The following is a 24,311-nucleotide window of genomic DNA, read 5'->3' on the forward strand; positions in this document are numbered from 1 at the left end:
GCTCGGACACTTTCCTCATCAGACTCCCTGATGAATGTTCCATCCTCAGCACCTGTGTTGACACCTGACTGTTTTCTTTGTGATTGCAGCCTGGACTTATGATCAGCTGATCACTGTTGGTCGGTGGGCCCTCAGCACGAATCACAAAGAGCAGCGTTCACAGTCGCTCTGGATGTGAGCGTCTGCCAGATGTTGTGAATGTAAATGAAGCTGGTGACCAGTCAACAAATGGCCTCTGAGGCCTGTTTGTGTCTCAGTCTGGACGAGGTCTTTGAACACAACACACAGAGCGGCGACAATGGTTAATTCAGAAGATTAAAAACAGGGTTCGGACTTTGATGCACGAACCAACAAAAAGTGGAAAAACAAAAAGCTTCTTTTGATCTGGTGCCTGTAACTGACACCACTCACCTCAGCACTCAGGTGTTCGATGAATACTCTTCAAGAATCTGATGTTAGCTCACAGGTCACATGACCATCAAGCCCTAACATTTACAGGTTAATATAACCCTACAAACCGAAGAGGACATCCATCACTGACTGCGGTGCAGAGCTTTGCTTCTGGGCCTCTTCTGAGTTTTAACCAACAAGCTAACAGCTTGAAGACACTAAAAACTCTAACTACATGTTTTTATACAGAAAATCTCTTTTCACTCCACAGTGAAGTCATTAATGCAGCCTTTTTACAAACTAATGGGGTTTCAAGAAAACTCCTCACTGCATAAAGATTTGGTGAGTAAGAGGGAGACGGACGAGGCTACAGCCATGAGGAGGACAGTGGAAAATCCCAGGAAGTGTCCAAGAAAAGTTGATGATGCTGCAGATAAAACAGAAACTCTGGACAGTTGTGTGACTGAGGGCGGACGTGGGTGTCGCCTCAGACTGGAACACCGAGCTCGGTGATTGGTGCATTTCACACATGATGAGGAGGTTTGGTTTGGCTTTAAATGATCCCTCAACCGATTTCATACATCAGGTTCGCTTTACTCAAAACGATGTTGATGTGAAGTTGAGCCGTCGGCTGTAGCTCTGGTGTAGGTTTTCCAGTGTCTGAGAGAACAGGGTTACATCAGCAGGGCGATGCGCTTCAGGTCTCTTATGGAGCATAATCATGAATGAAGAATAAACTTTTAATATCTGAGCTCTGAGAAGGTTTCACACCTAAAATTGAAGCTAAAAAGGAGAAGTGATGATGCTGTGGACTCAGCTCATTAGGATCAAACTCAGCTCTATTAAATAGAACATGTCTCAGATTTGTTGACAGTGAGGAGAGCTGCAGTAGATACACTTGTAATTTATGAATGAAAAATCAAGATGCAGTCATTTGTTATTAATCTGATCTGTGCACAGTTTAAAAGAAAATGATCGGTGTGAATCATAAACAGGGTCTGAATCTGTTCATTAATCCAAACAGTTGGACAGAGACAGAGACCATTGACTGGGCAGCAGGTAAATTATTAATATTTCCACAAGCTCTTATCACAAACTCTTCTTATTTTCCAGGCAGTTACTTTATCAGATTATAGCTTTTTACCGTCTGGAACCCGGAAGAGTTTTTGTCCATAAAACTGAAATCATACGTGGAGGTCTGTGTTTACCCCGGCCCGTCTGGAACATTAAATTATAGTCCATGTGAAGTGATTAAGGTCTGAGGTTTACAGTGAGGAAAGCTGCCGACATATTTCATCAGTTTGTCTGGGTTTACTGGGATGACACAGCTGATCGAGGGCGCTCGTGAAGTTTATTCTCTTCAGCAAAAGTTCTCAACCAGGTTATTACAGGAGGCTCATAAGTTAAACTTTATCATTTTGTGGGTGAAAATAGACTGAACCAGTGCAGATGGATCCTCCTACCTGTGTGTGATCTAGACACGTGTTGTTACAGAAGTATCTCAGGGTGCAGCTCATCAGTCCAGGTGTGGAGAGGAAAACGTGTCGTGTTTCTGCCCCGTCAGTCTCAACGCGTCTGTTTAAAGTTCTCTGCCTGTAGAAACTTACTGTAATTCACTGTTTACACAGCGACGCTGACAGTCAGTCGACCTCATCACAGACACAGACCTCACACAGAGAATCAGCCAGTCACATTAACACGACTCGACCTGGTATCAGCAGGATAAGTGTGTGCGTGCATATCGTTAACCACGGAGGCTAAACTGTTGACAGCCATTAGCAGCGGCCCCAGATGTGACTGTTATGGTTCAAGTTAAACTTGTTAGCACTGCGTCTCTGTGCACCTGAGGCCGTGTGAAGCTGAGCTGTTCACCACAAACACACAACACTCAACTGTATCTCTGAGACAAAGTGAAGTGGAAAAATAACTTTTTGACTCTTGAAGCTCATTTTCAATTCCAAGTACTAAAACAGCCTCACAGCTCTCTCCTCCTCCTCCTCAGTTTCATGCCTCCTCCAGGTTCTCTCTGAATTTCTGTTTTAACGACAAAACAGCAGGTTTACGGACTCAACTGCTTCCTCGAGCTGCCTTCAAAGAAAAACTCTGTTTATTATTTAACTCTCTGCCTGTTGCAATCTGAGCTTCTACCGTCTCTTCTGCTGAGGCCCAGTCTCACCTGGTCTCACCTGGTCTCACCTGCTGAAATTCTCCTCCAGAAACCAGACTACAAAAATACAAGTCAGGAAATCTTCTCATGGGTTTGATCGTTTTAAACTTCATTCAGAAGGATGTAATAACAGCTCTCAGAACCTCCCCACTGAATATGTCAATCTTTAAAACACCTCACATATATATATATATATGTGTGTGTGTGTGTGTGTGTGTGTGTATTTTTTTTTTCTACATGATTATTGTCTGTTGATTTGTTGAACTCTTCTGTTTCTTATTGTCTTTTATTTTCTTTGTATTTAGCTAAATCATAGTTTACTGCCTGGTGAAGTGTCTCTGTCCGTCTTGTTTTTCGTCCTGACCTCTCCTGTCACGTCTGTTTTATGTTGCTGTCTGGTTGGATCTGGTTTTCTGTACAGAGCTCATCTGTTTTTCCTGGTGGGGAGATGTGGTTTGGAACCAGACTACAGATTTGTTTGATGATCAGAAAAATATAAAATCACTGACTTTGTCCTTGAAATTTATTCAGAGATGGTTTTTAGTAGATTAAAACATTTCAGCCACCACTTTCTTCCAGTTTGGAAAACTTGATTAAAGTGTCAGTCATCTGTTGTTTAACCTTCATAACATGATGCAAACACTGACTGAGTCTCACCAGAAAAAGCTAAATTTATGTTCAGACACATGAAACCAAACCCAACTGACACAAATATTGACAGAGGATGTATCAGTAAAAACCCTGTTTCCTCCTCCTAAGACGTTCCATCTTCTAAATTCTGCTAAATTTAGTCATTTTTACCAGAATTTATGAAGCTGTACATGTTGTGCAAATTCTGTTTGAACTTTTGAACATTTTAAAACTTTCTGCTCACAGCTTTTGGACAAGCTGGTCAGGTCAGTGTGTTCTTCAGTAACAGTAGGAGGGGAACGGGTGGTGTTTAGACAACAGACTCTGATTTCTCAGATAAATTAAATGAACTCAGAAGCTGTGGTGTCATTTCTTTGCTGAGAAATATTCAAATCAAGAGCTTTTTTAGTTGAACCCTCAACCCTCTAAATTCATCACAAGATCAGTGCTTCCTCTGCAACTTAACACAACCACTCACGGGTCTGTTAAATTAGAGATAAGCCACAGCTCTGCTTTGCCTTCCACAGCAGAGGGCTGAGATGATCGATCTTTTTAAGAGGCCTTCTTAAGACTAATAATCAGCCAAATGTGTGAGAAACTCCTGAGGCTGAATGATCCATTAACACCGTGCTGCTGTGGAGTGGCAGCCATGTTGAGCTGAGTCAGTCATCTCACCGGGAGACGAGTCATTACTCAGAGCTGCTTCGGAGCTTCCTGTGGACAGAATACAGAGTAACATGTTCCCACTAATGACCTGCCCACAGAGCCCGGTGAGGTCACTCAGTTTCACTGCTAATCTCACAGAGACAGGGAGAGACGTGACTTCAAACTACTGCTTATAGCAAACAGCTGCTGCTCTGACTCCATGAATGCTGTTACAACCCTGATCCTCAGCGCTTTGTTCAGTCCACACTCTGATTACACACCAGTGGAGCCGGCTACACAACAGTTATTTATGTCTGCGAGTGAGCAACGGAGCAACCAATACGGGTCACTACTGGAGCGACAACAGATGACCCCCCCACCAGCTTCCACTGCTGTGAACACAAAGTTGTGATCATTATAATGCAGGACGAGTGTGTGGGCGTGGCTACAGAGTGTGCATCACATTAAAGTAAATGACACTTTGGTCTGAAGTGAAGCCACAAAACGTGCAGGCTGCACTGGAATAATTAAATCACAGATCAAATCAAACAGCTGCTTCCACCAACATGTGGATGCATTTCAATATTGCCTCAGGGCTTAACTGAAATATATGTGTGTGTTCCTTAAAAAAAAAAGTGCTGAAGCACTTTTACAGCTGCTTTGACCTGATTTCCCTGCAGGGATCAATAAAGAATATCACCTCATCATGGTGCAGCAGGGTCACAGCTGCACACAGTCTGAAGTCTCTAAAAACCTCGACTCCAGAAACTTGTTTCTGCCGTTCTCTGGTGCTCAGAGCTCGGACTCTGACCTCAAACATCATAAAGACTAAATGAACTTCCACCGGTCCAGCTGATGAGGACTGAGCTGAGACCGACTCCAGGGAGACGTTGACTCATTATTTACTGTCTGAAAATCACTGATCCCAAAGAGCTGCTGCTCTATAGCCCAACACACCTACATCACTCTGGTGTGGAGAATTTACTCCCTGCAATATTTCAAACTGTTCCATCCAAAACATGCTGAAAATGATCATTGTCTTGTGTCCTCTGACTCCTTCATAATAAAAGTCAACATGCACGGGGAACCAAAGACTCATGTCACCAGTTAAATGCTTTATATGTGAATGTAAACATTTAGCCAACAACAGCTGTATGACAGTGAATAGTCTGAGTGGAAATGAACAGGGGAAATATAATAGTGAGGTTTACCAGCAGGGCTAATGCTTCGTGATTCTTTTTGTAAACTGGAGGTCGTGCACATTCAATAACAGGAGGAGACAGAGATGAAAGTTCAGTTCATCTCATGTGTCTATGATTTAAAAAATAAAGCGGTTGACTAAAATCTGTCCCTCAGCTCATCTCAGCAGGTGCTGTGTCAGGTTTCACGAGGATCATGAGGTGAAAGTAACACGTCAAGATTTTAACTATTAATCTGGTGAAAACAGATGGAAAGTTATTAAATTTCTGAATATTAAACTTTAAAACTATGTCCACCTTGATGTTTTTATCCTGCAGCCTCTTTCTTTACATTTTGACAAATCAGCATCATGTGAAGTCCAGCTAGTTGGATATGACACTGTTCACACATCAGAGATCTGGATTACTTTGATATGTGATGCTGGAGATCTAGAGATCACTGCAAAGAGCCGTGATTTGACTTATGACCCAGGAGATGTGAAGTTTGTGGTAAAACATGACAGAGAAGATTCATTATCTGTTCATATCTGAAGAACATGCACATTTGTTTACATCCATAGTAGCTGCAGACACACTGGCTGAGAGTGTGTGTGTGTGTGTGTGTGTGTGTGTGTGTGTGTGTGTGTGTGTGTGTGTGTGTGTGTACCTCACCATATAGCGTGGTCCATGCGGGACACGGTGAGGTACGCTGCCAGGTTTGCGGTGTACGATGAACACACGATGAGCGTGAAGAGCCACCAGCTGCCCATGACGATCCTGAGAGCCACCGAACCCACCACACCTTCCCCACCTACACACACACACACACACACACACACAAAGATGATTCAGGTCATTACTGAAAATCTGCCATCACAGTGATTTATAACAGTTTTCAAACCACTTTCAGAGCTGCTGCGTGTTGAGTACACACAGCGTCAGATCACACAGGTCTGAACAGGCACATGCTGAGGCGGTCAGGCCTGTGCTGACCTCTCAGTCACAGGTTGCACTGAGCGACCAGGACGACACCTGCAGCCTGATTCAAGCAGCAGGTGAGAGCGAAGCTTTATCACAGTGAACCGAGGCTGCACAGCTGCATCTAATCACAACCTGTTAGGCCTAAAAGCTTTGCCAGGCAACCTGCCAGACCATAATAGATGCATCTGGTTGTCTCTGCTGGGAAACGCTGTGTGTGTGTGTGTGTGTGTGTGTGTGTGTGTGTGTGTGTGTGTGTGTGTGTGTGTGTGTGTGTGTTCATGCTTGAGTATGTTTGTCCAAATGTGTGTGGATCCACTTGTGAAGACGTGAACACGCATCTTTTCAGGAGTCACTGTGTGTTGTTGTGTATTGATGTGTTCTTGTGTGTTCTTGTGTGTTCTTGTATCTTAGGACAGATTTGTGTTTCAGACCTGAAAGTCAGAACATCTTTAAAACTGAGGACATTCTTGAGGAGTCAAGGTGCCCTCTGTGATTTTTATTTGCAGATGACATTTTGAGAGAAAATTGGAAAATAAAGACTTTAAAATGATAAAGTGGACAGTCATTTTAGATTTTTGGGAAAGTGAGGACATTATTTAACAAGTGAGGACATTCAGAATTTGTGCAGATACAGTTTATAAAGTGAAGACATTTTAAACCAATGAGGACACTTTCTCAAAGTGTGGACATGTTGGGAAGTGAGTGGTATTTTTAGAATTGGTTTTCTTCAGCTTTAAAGGCTGTTTGAGCTTTAAGAGGTTAAGGTTATGGATTCAGGATATAGTATGTCAGTGAAGGTCCTCACAAGTACAGAAGTACAGAAGTGTGTGTGGGCAGCTGCTCTCCTCATATAAAGGAACCTTTACTGCCCCGTTACACTGAACAGTCCTAAACTGTAGTTTAACTGTTACAGTTGTTACTGCAACAACCTCACAAACATCTTTATTGAGACTGAGGAGCAAAGACTGGAAATGGTCAACACACACACACACACACACACACACACAAAACAACATAAACACATCTACAGACCCTCAAACACACACAGAAACCCATTTATTATTTCACAGTGACATTTCCTGGAGCTCTGTGCTCTGTAATCTAAGCCTCCCTCTAATTCATTTAAGCACTTTAAACTTTTATGGCCATGTTTCTGCTTTTCTGTTAAATATTTCAGATGCTACAAATCCTACTGTGATTATTTTTTTTTCTTCTATTGCTGTGTAATCCATGTAACTGCTCTGAATTAAAAAGCCCCAAAATCAAACTGCAATCCCTCTTTACAAGGCCGATAATCTTCCTTTTGTTGTGATCAGCCATGATTGATTTCAGACAAACAGCTGAGCTGTAAACTAAGAATTTCTGAAAGACAGTCACAGTTTTTCATCTGGTTTCAGCTGATGTTTGTGTCCAGACAAACTCCCAGTGGGTGAACAGGAGCTGGTGAGAATTGTTTGTGGGTTAACTTTAACACTGCAGAGTCATTCATATAAAATATGAAGTGGTGACGACTGAGATGAACATAACAAACCGTTTCATTAACATTTTTCTACCTTCACATTCACACAGATGCAGACACTGAACCATCAAGTTAGTGGTCGATTCCTTTTAAAATCCCACGAGGAAAAAACTCAAATGCACCAGAACAGAAACGTTCATCTGTCAACACAGCTTGTTATTGGTCAAAGGTGCAAATATACAGGTCAAAGTTCAGAAAAGCTCCACAGCAAACTCAGGGATTTGGACAAATCTCCTCCACTGAAATGTTTCAGACGCTGGTGGAAGTACAGGACAAATGACCTAAATCTCACCTTGCTGCACGAACGCTCCGTACACGATCCAGATGGCGCTGTGCAGACTGCCCGACCCCATGCTCCCGGGCGGCTGGCCTGGTGGGGGATTTTGGTTGGAGGACGAGCGCAGCGCCTGCAGCCTGTTGAGCAGGAAGATAAGCACTCCTACCACGGGGATCGCCGCGGCGATGCACGCCCAGACGGCGAGGTCGAAGGGTGCGAAGAGGGAGAAGATGTTGATCTTTTCTTCAGGCTTTCTCAGCAGGATGCCAACGCTGTAGTCAAGGTAACGTTTGCTGAAGTCGACAACGTTCTCCCTCTCTGGGGTGATGGTGATGGCTGACACCGCCAGGTCGGCCCTCTGGGGGGGGGGAGACAGGTGTGCCACTATGAATCTAGTATTTCTGCTTTGATTTGTGCTGCTCTTGATTGTGCTCAGAGAGCATGAACTGTGCCCAACAGAGACTAACTCTGACACGACTGAATATATGTGATGGAGTTGAGTGTTTTTGGCTCAGACACTTGACTCGTGTTCAGTCCTTTAATTTATGCACCGGTTGCAGATTTTACCACCGATGGATGTGAAGTCTAGTTTTACCTTGTTGATGAGATCACCAATCATCCCGTTCCAGGAGCCGTTTGGAAGCTGAGATCCATATTTACTGTCTGCCACCTGCAAGAAAGAGCCATAAAGTTCAGTTCATGCTCCTAATTTTACCCAGAAACCAGCCTGACAACCAGAATCCTCTAGTCTGTATTGCACAGGCTCATGAAAATAAATGAAAGCCCAAACTTCAACGTGCCTCATGTGACACAAGAAAGAAACGTGGTCGAAGCTTTGGGTGTTGGTCCAAAATGTTGACGCCACACCTCAATGTGAGACATGTCCACCAACAGCCAATTACACTCTTTGGAGGCTATGAGAACTGTGCAGATGGACGATGGGAGTTCTTGTTAAAAATGTCCAGTGTAGAGTCACCGTTCACCAGACTTTCATCGCACACTCTGATGCCTCAGAGCTGACGGCGTACTGTCGGAGACAGATCGAGGTAAAGATTTTATCAGATCAAACACACAGTGTGTAAAGGGCTTCAGAGAAATGTCTGCAGCCGCTGAACCTGGTGATACGCTGGTTCAGCAGCAGGGCGAGCTGTGATGCTGAGTTCAGTCCAGCCACTGGAGATGAAGATCATTGAAGCCAAGAGTTTGTTTCATGTAATGTGGGTCGGACTGAGTCATTCCTCTGAATCATGTTCTGGACTAAAGCTGTGTGAGTCAGTCTGTCCTTACCTGGTAGATCTCATATTTGAAGCCCAGGATTTTGGCGAGGGCGTCCAGGACGTCGATGGAGAAACCTTTATATCTCTTTGGTTGCCCCAGGATGTTCTCGGCCACCATGACAAAAGGATCCTCCTGCAGAGAGAGGGAGAGAGAGAGAGAGAGGGAGAGAGAGAGACTTACTTTACAGTGAGTTCAACAAACTGTAGCTTCAAGAAAAAACAAAGATGATCTTCTTTCGGTCTTTGAGAGGAAATCTTGGGCAAAACCATAAACTGTTTAAAGGGTTAAACACAGTACAAACACTGACAGAGAGAGTTTGGCTGCTGACAGATTCACTGCAACTCACTGTAAAGCTCTGTAAAGCTGAGGGGAGCCGCAGGTTCATCACTACCAGAGTCACCTTTCACAGTCATTTGATACATTGGTCTTATAAAAATATTGATTATGTCTGATTCAAGGCTTAACTTTAATCTTTTTGTCAAACTGTGTTGAGATGACCCTGAGACTCGGGAGCTGGATTTTGTAGATTTTGTCCAAACGTAAATTTAACTGGATACTAGGTTTTTGGCATTTAGAAGAAAACTAGAGTTATTTTAACTCTAGTTTTGTAGCTGGCTCCCTTTCTTTGATTTGGTTTGTTGTGTTTGTAACTTATCAGTTTCTACTTTTACCCATTGAACCCGTGTTTGTTTCTTCCCTTTCTCCTGATGTTTCTTGGTTGTAACGTAACATTTTAAACCTAATTGTCACCTTTAGTATTTATAATAAACGCCAATAAATTGCAGGATTTTCTGGGATTATTTTAGTACAGAAAAAGTGAAGTGATCTCATTCAGACTGAAGCGTGGGAGAATATATGATGAGTCAAAGCAAAGCAGCAAAAATCAGCTTTGTCTAATGATCAAAATGCAGCTTTTCAGTAACATTACCACTGACTGGGCGCTGACATTATTTTTGTTACTTTTAACCTTGTAAAAGTAAAAATGATAAATAATAAGCCCTCATCATCACCTCTCCACATTATCAGGTAATGATAATGACGGTGCATTAAGGCAGAGAGTGGCTCTGTGCAGGTGGTGTGTGTCTGAGGGAGAGTTGAGTCAGAGTTGGTAGCTGGCAGCAGTCGGAGCTGGAAGTGTTGCAGCTTCAGGTGATGAACCGCAGGGTGAAGGTATTAGTCTCGCTTGGTTAGACCTGCGTCTCCTCGGTGCGTTGCCAGCACAGGAGGAATCTCTGGCATAACCTGCCGCTGCTGCTGCTGCTGTTGAGGGACCAGGGGGCAAAAAACGCTTGGCTGTTTGTATCTCTTAACCTGATCACACTGACCGCATCAGCTGCTGAAGTCAAGCTGCTGGAACGATACCCTCTCATAAAAAAGAGTTGAGAGGAAACCTTTGGGTGGAGGAACAGGAGGAGGCGACAGGAGTCAAAGCAGACGAACGACTGAAAACCAGAAAAACTCAGAAACACACTGAGCTGTGCAAAGTAGTTTTTATTGACTGAGGGATTTTTCTGTGGATTTACTGTGCTGGTTTTGTGCTGTGGAATTATTTTTATATCAAGAACTGAACTTGTGTTTAAAGAACTGAATACACACTCACTGAGCGTCACACTAACACTGGGTAGTTCCTCCCATTGCTGTCAAACAGCCTCAGTTCTGTGTGTCATTGATTTCACCAGATGGTGAAACTTTCCTCTGGGACTCTGCTCCACGATGACATGATGCATCACATCATTTCTGTCAGCTGCACATTCATCTCCCGTTCTACACATCACAAAGGTTCCTCACTGGGTCCAGGTCTGGAGTCTGAACTGAACTCACATGTTCATGAAACCAGTTGGAGCCATAAAGTGATGAACATGGTGAGAAACAATACTCAGACAGACTGTGACATCCAGACCATGACTGGCACCACCAGCCTGGACTGTGGACATGAGGCAGGTTGGGTCCATGGATTCATTCTGAGGAAAAACTGAAGCTTCTGATGCTTATCGACAGCACAGCTGCAACATGATTGGCTGATGGAATAATTGCATGAATAAGTAGGTGTACAGGTGTTTCTAACAGTAAAGTCTTACTGCATTAGAAAGGCAGCTAAAAGTATTTGTTATTGATGCCGTGGTGCATTGATGTTGATTTAAAGTCAGCAAACTTCATTATAATGTCTCCTTTAGTGTCATTTACACAGGTGTCACCTACCAGTAAAGTGACCACCTTGACCGTCACACCCTGCATGCCGTTCTCTATGCGACTCTCCTTCAGACTGCCGTTCAGTCCGTGCACGGAGTCCCAGGTAGCGAGCTGCAGAGAGACAAAGGGAAGAATGTGAACAGGACAGGAGCATCAGTGACACAAGGCTGAGCTTCAGTTATTTCATTTGTTGATGTGTCAAAGGTCCTCAGAGAGGTGAGAACAACAGGCAGAGCATCTGTCAATTAAGCAAATGCTGCATGACTCACATGCCGCAATTTTACAATTTATTCACTGGTCTCATTGGATTTCATGTTAGTCTGCTGCTGCAAATTAGACAGGGACAAAGAGATGAGCCTAGAGAGTAAGGTAGAACCAAATTAAAAGACATCTATGCCAACAACCCACTCCAGCATGTTTTCATTCATTGCATTTTTACCCACACACAAAATGAACCTGACCTAATTAGGACCAAAAAACCCACTGCCTTCTCCAACAGCCCTCTCAAAGCCCCAAACATCCCTCTCAGGAAAATGAACTCCAGGAGCACTGTGAGTTCATGTGCTTCATACAGACACTGAGTCCATGAATTACAGAGAAAATGAGATTATATAATGTTGATTGTTTTCTTTTTCACACCATAATGATGTTTTTGTCCTACTGTAATGAATACCAATCATTTAGTAGCCTAAATCTGCCAGGAGAAAAAAAAAGATCTTCCCTGTGTCTCTGTGATCTAAGATGTAAACAGTGGATTCAGATTGTCCTGTGTTTGATTCTGGTTTCAGACGTTGGCTGCGCATCTTCCCACCTACTCTTTCCCTGTGTTTCCTATCAGTCTCTTTCAAATTAAGGCAAAAATGCCCTAAAATCATGATATTAATAAAAAGAGGTAATAATAATAATAATAATAATAAATGTACTCCTGTCAGTCAAGTCATAAACATGCAGATGTAACAAACCTGCAGAACTAATAATAATCGTATCAGCTTCAGCTGGACTTTGTGTTTAATGCTAATTAGTAAATGCTAGCATGCTAACACACTAAACTCAGATGGTGCCAAGATGATTATAAACGTTATACTTGCTAAACATCAGCCATTATCAGCATGTTAGCATGCTGACGTTTAGCTCAAAGTGCTACTAGCTTGGCTGTAGACTCTAGTTCTAGGTTTTTCATTCTGTATTTGTGGTTTCTCCAAATCAAACTCCCAGTTTCATGTGTCCTACAGCTCATTTTTTCATCTTACATTTCTCTAATGCTTCATGGATCTTGGGCTAGATACTGGTCATGTGCCGATATGATAACAGAATTTATAATGACACCAATTTTTTGATTTTTTAAAAATTCAAAAATATGATTTCCAGTACCTTACTTTGAGAAATACAGAATAAGAAGGTTCTACACAAGTATTTCTGTCATTTAACAAAAGCAAATATTGAATGTTATCTTAACATGATTTGGATTTCAATCAGGAATTGTCTCATTAGACAACAATAAACACAACAACAAATCTGATACAAGCTTTGGTTGCTTCACAGTCTTTGATACCTGTTGCTATGGACACATTTTTGTCGATACCAACAAACACAGAGGTTCAAAACCCAGCTTTCATCATAACAGGCTGCATTTTTCACTTTGATTTTTAGCTGTTTGTTTTTTTCAGCAGGTGTTTGCCATTAGAGCTTGTGTTCGCGTACATGTTACATAATAGTGGTGTGAATAAAGAGCATCCCGTCGCCATAAACACACACACCCCCACTGTTTATTGATCAGGTGGAAGGATGATGGCTGAATTGGCCTGACGCTCATGCACATCTGTGTGTACTCTCCCATTAATTCACACTGCATCCGTTAAGTGTTGGCAGTGAAGTGCTTCATTCCTTATGTGACAAACTGTGTTTAATTGCACATGAAGGCCTCTCTTATGAATACGGACTCACTGTCTGCCTTCGTATTGCATAATTAAACAAATCTTTTTAGGAGCAGTTTCATGCATCAATGTAAAAAAAAATAAATTCAATAAAAACAGGTTACTTCCACATTAGAGAAGGCTAATAAAAGAGTGTGATCAACCACGCTCTGATTAATTTTAGCTGACAGTTAATGTGAACATGCTCCGTAATCTGTGACAGAATGTCTTAATTAGTGTCGTTAAGCTAATCACACTATCTGTTTCTTGTTGTACAGTGTGCAGAGCTGTAAACAGTCAGCCGGGGTCATACAATAATACATCGCTAACGCGCCCGCAGTCGCCTGCAACAAATTGCTCTGCTAATGCTCTCCTAATGATGATGCTGCAGTTTGATATGACACAGTGAAGTGTGTTTATTATGCTCTGGTGGCAACATAGGTTCTGTGATAATTGCATGCTGTTGCTGGATCTGGATGTTTGCTTCAGTGATAGGAAAATAAATAAATTGAAGTAAATGTGGAACTGGTCTCATTAGTCTCATCAGTCCTCTGTATTTAACATCAGTCCTTCTTTAGAAAATACTATTTTTTTGGGCCATGTTAGCATCAGGGTGCAGCAGTAAAAGCTGCAGGAGTTCTGAACCATGCAGTTACTTCAGGTGTCCACGGTTCTGGATGTGAAACTCCTGCTGTGGTTGAATCATGAGTACGAAAGATGAACAACTGTGTTAGAAAATATCTGGTTCCTTGATTTAAAAAAAAAAAAAAAAAAAGCGCAAAGGTATAAGACTGTGAATATACAACCTGAGGGTGAGATGTAAAGTACATTTCCCATGGTGCATTTCAAGCAGAAACATGTAATCACAGAGCTTCTAATAACTGTATGTTGGGTGTGTCGCTAACATAAACCTGATAAAACATACAGCAGATTAAAATCAAAGACTGTATCGATTCTCCATAACCTTGGTCCTTAATAAAATGTAAACAGGTGAGTTGTATAAATTCAGCCGTACAGTTGTCATGAAGGAGGAAATGATCTCTAGAGACCAGAACAGTTTCTGTAAACGTGTTTCTTTCTGACTAGATTAAAACCAGCTCACTTTGTGATTCTGGATCAGTTTTGGCGAAATGTTTCATTCCCAATTACAAAATAAAAATATTCTGACTTTGTTGATAAGATAAACTCAGTATCTTTAGTTCGGTCATTTATGTTGCACATCAGACCCTCTATCCTTAGGCCCTCCAACCAAACAAACATGAGCTGAACATGAGAGAAACAGGACAAGAAAGACATGAGAAAATGAAGAGGCGTTGATGGAGCTGGGAATGATGGAGAGGCAGAGAGAGAGGGAGCAAATGGAGATGAGAGAAAGGAGGCGGAGAAAGACCGAATAGGAAAGAAAGGGGGAACACTTGTTCAATAATCAGGGCTATTCTCAGCACCGCTGTCCTTTCCATGATCTCCATCCTTCCTTCTTCTTTGTGTGTGTGAGATAGTGGGGGTGTTCTTCATTAACACAGATAAATTAACTCCACAGCTTCCTATCTCCCTGCTTCCAGTCTCTGAACTGCTGAACCACGGCCATAGAAATAAACCAAGAAACGAGAAGAAGAAGAATTTTATCCACAAAGGCTGGAGCTGTTCTATGCCGCACTGAGGAGAGGTTATTTTGTTCCTGTTGGATCTGTAATGAAGCTTCAGTGACAGTAAAACAGCCGAGTCAGCAGGTCACCAGCAACCTGGAGAGGAAATGGGTCTCTTACCGTTTTAAGATGCCTTCACTGTCTCTAATCACACTGTTAATGGTGTCTGCTAACAGCACCACAGATGCAGCACAGTTTAGATGACTGTAGTAGAAGTAAATAAAATTATGATGTCAAGGTCGGACTTGTGATGGTGGCTCCTTTAATATCATACTAATGCAGCATTTTGGGCTTTGGAGGCTCTAACTTGAATAAACTTTTAATGGTATAATATAAAAACTGTAATTGACTTTCAAATGAGTCTCACGTAGTCTGGTCAAATCATGTGATCCCTGCTCCGGTTTCCTGGTGGGTATTTTGAGGGCTGGAGTCTTGATTTGGATTCAGGTTTGATAAGCCAAATACATCCCCAGTGCAGACTTGTCTTAAAGCATTTAACACTTCACAAAATGATGCTAATGATGGTTAAATGAGCGACCAGGACAGTCCTGGACAGTTCAGACTCCTCATCACTGGTTTCAACTTTTGTGATGAATAAAAATATGGTCCTTGTTCCATACAGTGCAAAATAAATAGACTTGTTTTCTTTTTAGTTAAGACGTCTGATAAACTGGAGCTTTCAGAAAACTTCAACTTTCCCTCTTTGACTGGAATTGGATGTTGATGTTGACACTGTTTATAACTGGCAATCTGGTAATCAGGGTAACTGATATGAAGTGAATATGACATCACTGACGTTTCCAATCACAGCGTGGGTGAGCTTCATAGCTATCTAACGAGGTAATTACATTGATTAAAAAAACAGGAAAAAAATCAGGATCTTCAGCTGTCGTAGAGAAAGTTAACTGCTGCTGCCAACCTCTGTTTGTTCTGCAGCAAATAATAACACAGAGAATTAGTTAACAAAGCTCAGAAATCACTTTTATTTCACGCTGGTGCCTTGTGCCCCCCCCCACACCATGAAGATGATAATCATGTTGGAAGTGGTTTTCAGTCTCTTTCCTTCCATCATCTGCCATCACAATAACTAAGCTCCACCTCCAGCTGCAATGTAAGAACAGTGACCTTTAAAGTGAACATCCAAACGTGGCACAGTCCTGACGTTGGCAGAGAGGGAGCAGCCTGGAAGAGAGTTTGTTGAACAAACTTCCCTGTGAGGAGATGATAACAGCAATCTGTTCCCCACCGAGGAGGCCTGAGCATCACATCAGCATGAACACAACACCTATTATTCCTGACAATTATTAGAGCATTAATGGGAGAAATAGATTTTCCAAAATGCCAGACAGTCCCAGGTGAGTTGCCAGTCTTTCTAACTGCAGCTCATTTCGCTGACTTACGGCAAACATGTTGCTCTGTGCAGCAAGAGGGGGCCGGTAATGAGAGGAGGAGGACACAACAACAATATGAGCTCAGCTCCGAGAATCTGCGGAGGGACGTGTGGTGTTTCATTACAGCAGCCACATATTAAGCAATCTACACAGAGCAGCAACATGTCTGTTCCTCTTTTATCTGATTTATCTGTGCCTGTTCCTCCTCTGATTTCAACCACCTCATAACAATAAACCCACATGTTAAAAGAGCTTTGAATAAAAAATACATGCGACTCAACAAACCTGGCTGAGGTGATTATTTCTACAGCACTGGAGGAAGTTAGAACAGATAAGACGGATTTAAATATTCATACTGTCTAGTGGAAATCCTCCTATTTTTATTCAAGCTTCTCCATTTTTAACAGGTAACACTGAAGCTGAAGACACATGATTGTACAGTAGTCTGTAACTGACAGAAATATAAAGGCCATTTCCATTATGTTGAGCTGAAGAGGACCTGATATTTGTGTATAAGCAGTTTGTGATGATTTATTATTGAGAGAAATTTCAGAATATTTTATCATGTCACAGTAAAAGTCACTAAGTATTTCATCTTTTGCTTTTTTAGTATTCATGCTCACGACAAAACCTGTCTGGGAACCACTTAAGCTATTTCCAACCTTCCCTCTATGCATTTGTCAAAGACTAACATGCTTATATACAGTATATACATATATATATATATATATATATATATATATATACCATTAGCCTTGTTGATGGTAATGTAGTGTATCTCACAAAAGGAACACAGGCTACATCAAGTACATCTTCACGATACATTCTCATGCTGAAAAGCAGTTGACAACTCATTTTTCTAAAGCAGAAAGTCTGTGACGCCACTAAACTAAAGACTCTAAAACAATACAGTTTGACAACAAATTCAAGAAAACTAAAGTTAAAGGGAGACACTGAAATTATGAAAACGCCAGTGTGGTTCCAGACCCTTGAGTCAACACCCATCTCTGAGATGTTCAGGGACTCAAACAGAAACACAATTGTTTTTCAGTCTGATAGTCTTGTTGGGAAAAACATACTTGAAACCAGGAAAATCTGAGAAAAATAGGAAACAATTTAATCTTGTAAAGCTGCTGTTTGCCCTCAAAATTAAATTGCAAAATTGCAAGAACAACACATTGAGACATTTTCTGCTCTGATAATCCTTTTGGCTGGACGCCCTAATTTTATCTGTGCCTTCCAAAACTACTACAAATCACTGCTGCAAAAAACGAATCCAGCTGATGTTGGATTTGTCTGGTAACGGTTTGGTTAGGTTTAGGGTAAGATCATGGTTTGGGTAAAACAGATACTACGCTGGGGCTGGAGGAGCATCATCCTCGTGGTGACAGTAATACCAGTAATAGTTGAGGTTAGGGAACCACTGCGGTCATGGTTAAAAAAAAACTGGACACAAACACCAGTCTCCCTTGTTTAAGTCTGACATTTCGTTGACACATCCATCCACAAAGTTTTCCCCGACTTAATGATGTAAAGATCAAGAAGATCGGACACAACTGTGAGGTGGTCCATCACTGTACCTTTCACACGCTTTGAAGTCAACATGAATGTGACTGGAGCCAAAGAGCTGCAGTGACTTTGGGGGGAAACAGCTTCATCTAATCTATTCAGACCAGACATGAAGTGATGATTTGGTGGCTTTTCATTCATGTGAAGTGTCTGCAGCCTTCTTGAATATGTCTCCTGCCGTGCAGGGACTGTGCTGTGAATTTGCTCTGACTTCAGCACTTCATCTAAAGAATGAGAGCACTGGACACAAACACGTTCCCACTGGAACTTCATTACGGCACTGCATTCTTCTCTTTGTGCTGATGCTCAGGGTGCAGAATGTCCTGTTCTATTTCCTGACAGAGTCTAGAGATTAACAGAGGTTCAGATGGACTCTTTGAGGCTTGTCCTGAAAGTAGGCTCTCTTTAGGAGGAGGAAATGTTCTGAATGTGTTTCTCTGGAGTAAAACATATTCAGAGGAACAGCCATGTGGACCCAGACATGCAGGAATCACATAGGACATAAATGTGATGTAGCTTAAACTTTGTCAGGCAGGTGTAACAGTGTCCTCTGGGTTATATTCATGTTCAATAACATTTTTACCAGTTCATGACGCACTATTATCATAATTACTACAAGTGGACATAGTAGGGAACAAAGACAGAGTTTACAATCATGCTTTTCTTAGAGGCTGTTCCTGGGCACACTGGTACTTACACTCTACTCTGACTTATTCTTTTTATTGTGAATCTTTGTAAATTCAAAAACCCTCAAGAATGATCTAATAAAGACTGTCAGCTCTGATCTGATCTGGAAATCTTCTCCAAGCTGTTTTCAGCGTTTGTCTTTATGTCCTGCTCTCCTCCCCACAGAGGTCAAACATGGTGGATAAATTTCCACCTCGCTCACAGCGCCGCTGCTCATGCATTATTCCTGTCGTCCCGGCTTCTTTCCTTTTCCTCAAATGTCAGGCCTCTTTTTTTTCCTCCTGTCATCCAAAAGGCTAGGCTGGCTGTATTTCTGTAACTCACTCTCCTGTGGAAAGGAGAGGAAAATGCCAGCATTTACCCTGAGTTCTCACTCCCACCTCCCCCTCAACCTGAGCTGCTCCGCACCTTGACTCCCCGCCAGACTTCTTTTTTTATTTCCACATCTTCACCTCCTCCTCATCCTCTCCTTTGGTTGGAGATTTAAAGTGACTTTGGAGGGTGAGTTTTAGCTCTGGGCCTTCACCATTTGGCTGTTACTGCAGTATATATGTCCTACAGACCACCTGTCAATCAGACAGTGTGGGCAGGGACTGTGATGTGGGTAGAACACATTCCTCTGTTCAGCCACCATAACCATCAAGTTTTATGCTGCACGATGCTGTACTGAACCTCTCCACCACTGGCATATGATTCAAAACATACTGCAAAAAATATTGTTGTTGCTGTCTTTCTGTTTCTGTCGTCATGACAACAGAACAAGTTTGAAACTGTGACTGAAACGTCTTCCATTAAGACCACGTTAACCAGCAGTCACGTCACGCTGCTGCTAAAATCTATGAATATATACGTTATAACCACGGCGTTGTCTGACAAACACATCAGTTAAAGACAAAGACTGAGCTGTGATTTCAGCTGGATTTACTGTAAAATTATCACAGAGGAAGTTAGAAGAGACACAACATCTTATTCAGTCTTTCAGACAGATCTGTAGCTGCTTCTTTGAAAAAAGCCTAAATCTCGCGATAAATGCGCTAGGTTGGCAACACTATAGGCTGTAAACACTTCCTAATACAACCTGTTTGTGCCAATTCATTTTGAAAGAGCAACGGTCAATGGGAAAACTCCAGCACTTGACCAGCCGGCCAATAGTTTAACTTCATGACCAGAGAGATGATGTAAAGACGCTCACACACCCCCGGCCGGCCAAAATGCTAAAATGCTACTCTGTCCACACAAGCAGTGTGTGTGTGTACCAACACTTGGTACACACACGCACGCGCGCACACACACACACACACTGACATTGCAGGCACATGTAGTGTTTCAATAAAAGCAAAGTCTATGAAATGATTCTGCTGAGGTAAACACATATTTGCTCCAAGGACACACACACACACACACACACACACACACACACACATACAGAGTAATGTCAAGGCCTCACACACACACACACACACACACACACACACACACATACAGAGTAATGTCAAGGCCTCACACACACACACACACGTGCAGCCACCCACAAACACTCGACCTCACACACACACCCTGATCAGGATTCCACCTCTCCACGCTGCTGTTGTACACTCCTCTCACAGGATATTCTCTGATGCATTTTACTGTTATGAAACCTCTTTGATGTTTCTAATCTACACAAAGCTACACTCTCCAGGGCCTTTTCAAAGAAAAACACACCAATATGAATGTCAATTAGTGTATATATGTGTGTGTGCGTGTGTTTCCCTGCTTTTGATTTCTACCTTTTTTGTTCATCTAAAGATGATCCGTGGGTGTTGGATAATTAGCACTGCTGCAGGGACTCCACAGAGCCGCGCTTCACATTCAGCCTTCACTGGATCACAAAACTTTAAAAAATATGTTTTTCCATTTATTTATAATTCTAGTTCGGGACATTAACTTTAACGCACAGCTTCACCACTCAATGCTTTATTTAGACAATCATCTAAGATGATGGGTACACGGTGGTTTAGAGAGAAAAAGCTGAAATTTTTCAAAATGCATGAAAAGAAAATCAATGAGGTTTTAAAGATTTCTTGTTGCTGTGCTCCTCCGACGGCATCAATGTTCAAGCTGTTAATATCTTTACAACTTCTGACCCTGATTCCATTTCACTTTCTGTGGATTTTCATGGTCTCAGGCAATGAATGAAATTTGTTTTTAATCTTTATCTTCATCAGGCCATACTTTCCTCACATGAACAAGAAACATCAAAATCTAAAATGATAGATGCCATTACAATTTACTGATCCCATTCATTATTATTTAAAAAAATCATCAAGACTTCTTCTTCCTGGTGGACAAAGAGGTAAGGAGCCTGATCCCTGTCTGATAGGAGAGCGGGAATGCTGTGATGCCATCGTCCCTCAGTCAGGTCTTTTTGGAGTTGGGTTTTTTGAGATGCCAAAACTGATGCTGGCACATGAATGATGTACAAATATACAAATATTACATATGCAAGTGTACAAGGATTGTACAGGAAAGGAAAGTTAGCTTGGCTGGGCAGTCCTCAGTCTGCAGGCCAAGTTGTTTCAGCACAGTCGGGACCAGTAAAATGCTTCACGGGTCTGTGGTGATACTGTTGAGCCATCGTGGAACACAAACCAACCCTTCACTCCGTGACCTTTCATCTAGTGCTACCTTCAGTACAACAGGGTATTGTTTGTAAATGTCAAGCACTGGTGCTGAGTCAGTGTCAGTACTAATACTGTACTTTGAAAAATACACTGATCAGCCACAACATTAAAGCCAGTTACTGGTTTTAAACCAAAGAACTGAGTCTTAATACCCAACCTGAGTCTCCAGGACAAGCTTTATTTTTCATTCACTTTCTTTTCAGCATCACTTTATGATCAGTGTGTCTTATATTGAGGCGTTAATGACAAATGCAGCCTCAAATGGCTATAAACTATTTTAAAATGGACATCTACCTTTAGACTGGACGTAGCTTAAAGATTTGAAATTGTGGCACAGGGAACATTTATAAGCTTCAGAATACTTTGATGTGTTATAAAAGGTATTTATTAGATTTACAGCAAATTTAATTTAAGGCCTGAGTCTTGTAGAATTTGAGTCTTTTGGAATTTCTCCTCTGGATGTTATTACATATTTATTCTTTTGTGCATCAGATATGACTCAGCAAGTGTTCCACAGTGACATTTAATATAATCTGTGTTGACTATGAGGGTATACAGTACATTAGGGCTAGCTGCCTGAAGTTCATTGGTTCTATTGAATCAACCTTTATTACAGAACCATATAAGCACACATGCTGTAAGGAGTTTCTTTGAGCTGCACAAATAATAGCTGTAGGTTTCATATGCTGTCCCTTCTGAAAGCCAAACATTACATCTGTTTTGTGTTTTTTTTGTCATTGTGTTTCATTACAGCTTTTTCATTTTCAGTCCTGCCATTATCACCAAGCCTAATTCTGCATCTCTTTATAGGATGTACAAGAGCTCAGTGGTCATTCATCACTGCCCACGCCTGATAGAAAAAAAAGACTACATCTTTGGGGAAAAATGAAAAGGGAGAAAAATATCTATCTTGTTCCATGTATTATTCACAGAAATTAGCAAGCTTCTAGTTTTCAAAGACACAAATTGTTGTTAACGACTCCAAATTACCTCAGGGATTTGAAATTAGTACCGTCTGAGGCTCATTTTCGTGCTCCAACATTTCTAATGGATTCATTTCAGAAGGGCCGGTAACAATACAGTCCCCATTATGGACAAATGGGTGGATAATTCCTATCCTCAACAAAATAATTGCAAACCTCTTTAGCTCTTCTGTGGGTGAGAAGAGACTGACGGAGAGACAGAAGAGTGGAGAGATTGACAGGAGACAGGCTGGTCGGAGCAAACATGTCATCAATCATGAGTAATGCTCTTATCCTGTGGGTCTATCAGTCTCATTAATATAGAGGAAGCATACATGACAAAAGTACCATGTACAAAAATACACTGTATAACCTATATTAACTGTCTCATAATCATGTGTATAGTAACTGTACATTTCCCAACATGTGATTACAATACATAAGAAATTAATTAGTTTTGTTTCTTTGATCTATATCACCAGATGTGCGTTATAAATTAAGTTCTATGAAACTATTGTTAAATGTGCACGGTTCACTTGTCAATAACCAAAAAGTTTAAACTTGCAGAGGTTAATTTTTTGGTTTGTGGCAAACTCTATACAAACATTCAGAATAATCAAATTTATGTTTAAAGTCATGACCTGTTTCCACTCATGTATTACATGCTGTTATGCTCTGTTATCACATCGGGTCTTGGATGGCAGTAGTTGGTGTTTGGGGAAAAAGGTCAAAGAGCAGAAGATGAGAATTCACCAGCTGAAGTTAGGGACCATCTTTGCAAGCAAGTGAGGTGAGAAAGCTTTTCAGATTTGGTTTTCTCTGATAGCACCTCTGAGTTACACCCCCAGTGAGCAGCAACCAGCACCCATCTGCAGTTTGTGACTTCCTGTCAGCTGCTGAGCTTGCTGCAGTTTAAATATGCTTGATTGTATCAAAACTAACAACACAAAGCCTCTGGTGAGAAATTGAACTGATCACTTATGGTCTCACTTGTTTACAATCATAATTAAATAGTTCTTAACTTTTCTCATTTTGCTGGGTGTCCCGTTGAGGACTCCCTGCAGGACTCCTGAGAGTCCTCAGACCTTAGATTGAAAACCACTGGAGCTAAATCAGGGCCTTATTAGAAGCTGGAGAGGTTATTTGTCCACTGAAGTCATCCCAGTGTCCTCCATCTGATTAAAAACAGCGATTCGCCAACACTCCCTCTGAGGATCGTGGGCGAGAGCTTAATGTCCTTGGACACATGTTCAGTCGCTGCCACCAATTGAAGAGGACGGAAAAAAATACCAGAGTTATATTTCTTTTTTCAGTTTTTCGTGGGAGGGCGTTTTACCGACAACAAATTGCTGGGAAGACACATCAAAAGTCAATGAGATGAGAAAAGTGAGGACAGATAGATGGGATAACACACGGGGGAGGTCTGAAGGACCAGAGCGCTGCGACACAAGTTTCTGAGGGAAATAACATTTCAATCTCTATCAGGTCTGATCTGGAGGTGGGAGGGGGAGCGGTGTTTCATCTGGGGGGAAAATTTGCTTTGATAAATGGCCTTAGGAGGAGAGGGAAGAGGTGTGGACAGCACAGAAAGATGGAGATGGAGATTTGGATAACACTAACACTGTAGGGGGAAAATGAATCGAGAGTCCGTGTGTGTGTGTGTGTATGTGATGAGAACGAGTAGCTGATATCTTGCTGCCAGGCAGACAACATCTACCTGAATGTCAGAAACTCTATAAAAGTTTCCTGTGGACAATCAACTAACAGCAGCCTCATCTCTCCCTCCACCAAACAGATTTAAACTAAACTGCCTAAAGAAAGAGGTGGATGTGAGATAAACTGGAGGCTCACTGTTTACATTTCCGGCTCAGTCAAACAGTTACTCAGAACAGAACAGATTCCTTTTTTGTTGTAATTAATTTGGTTTTTAGAGCAGATGTCTATTCAATTTAGGAACATCAAGAATTGCCTGTGTAACACCAAACTGAGGATGTGTACAGAACTCTGGGGCTGGTTCATAAAGATGAACTCGTTGTGTCTTTGTGTCTGAATTCAGTCAGACTTTAACTTATGGTCTGTTCAGACCGAATGCACAATGAAATTTGGAGATGCCACAGTAGCATAACATCAATGCAAAGAAACAGGTGGATGTGAATTTGCCTGTAATTACACACATAAAACAGAAAAAAGCATAAATTGCGAGTGACCCCTGACCTGTATAGATT

General features: G+C 41.7%; 1 protein-coding gene across 5 annotated transcripts in view; it reads right to left on the reverse strand.

Annotated features, from left to right (window-relative positions):
- grid1b (glutamate receptor, ionotropic, delta 1b) overlaps positions 1–24,311 on the reverse strand; it is a 455,594-nt gene that overhangs the window by 31,612 nt on the left and 399,671 nt on the right. For all 5 annotated transcript variants that reach the window (XM_071462859.1, XM_071462860.1, XM_071462862.1 and 2 more), the window contains 5 exons: positions 11,265–11,366; positions 9,075–9,197; positions 8,383–8,457; positions 7,803–8,145; positions 5,683–5,821 (listed from right to left, as the gene is read on the reverse strand). In XM_071462859.1, coding sequence (XP_071318960.1) covers positions 5,683–5,821; positions 7,803–8,145; positions 8,383–8,457; positions 9,075–9,197; positions 11,265–11,366 — 782 coding nt within the window. The remainder of the gene's footprint in view (positions 1–5,682; positions 5,822–7,802; positions 8,146–8,382; positions 8,458–9,074; positions 9,198–11,264; positions 11,367–24,311) is intronic.

The sequence above is a fragment of the Trachinotus anak genome, unplaced genomic scaffold (genome assembly GCF_046630095.1).
Source record: "Trachinotus anak isolate AG129_WGS33_773 ecotype Australia unplaced genomic scaffold, CSIRO_AGI_Tana_v1 ptg000025l, whole genome shotgun sequence".
NCBI classification, from domain to species: Eukaryota; Metazoa; Chordata; class Actinopteri; order Carangiformes; family Carangidae; genus Trachinotus; species Trachinotus anak.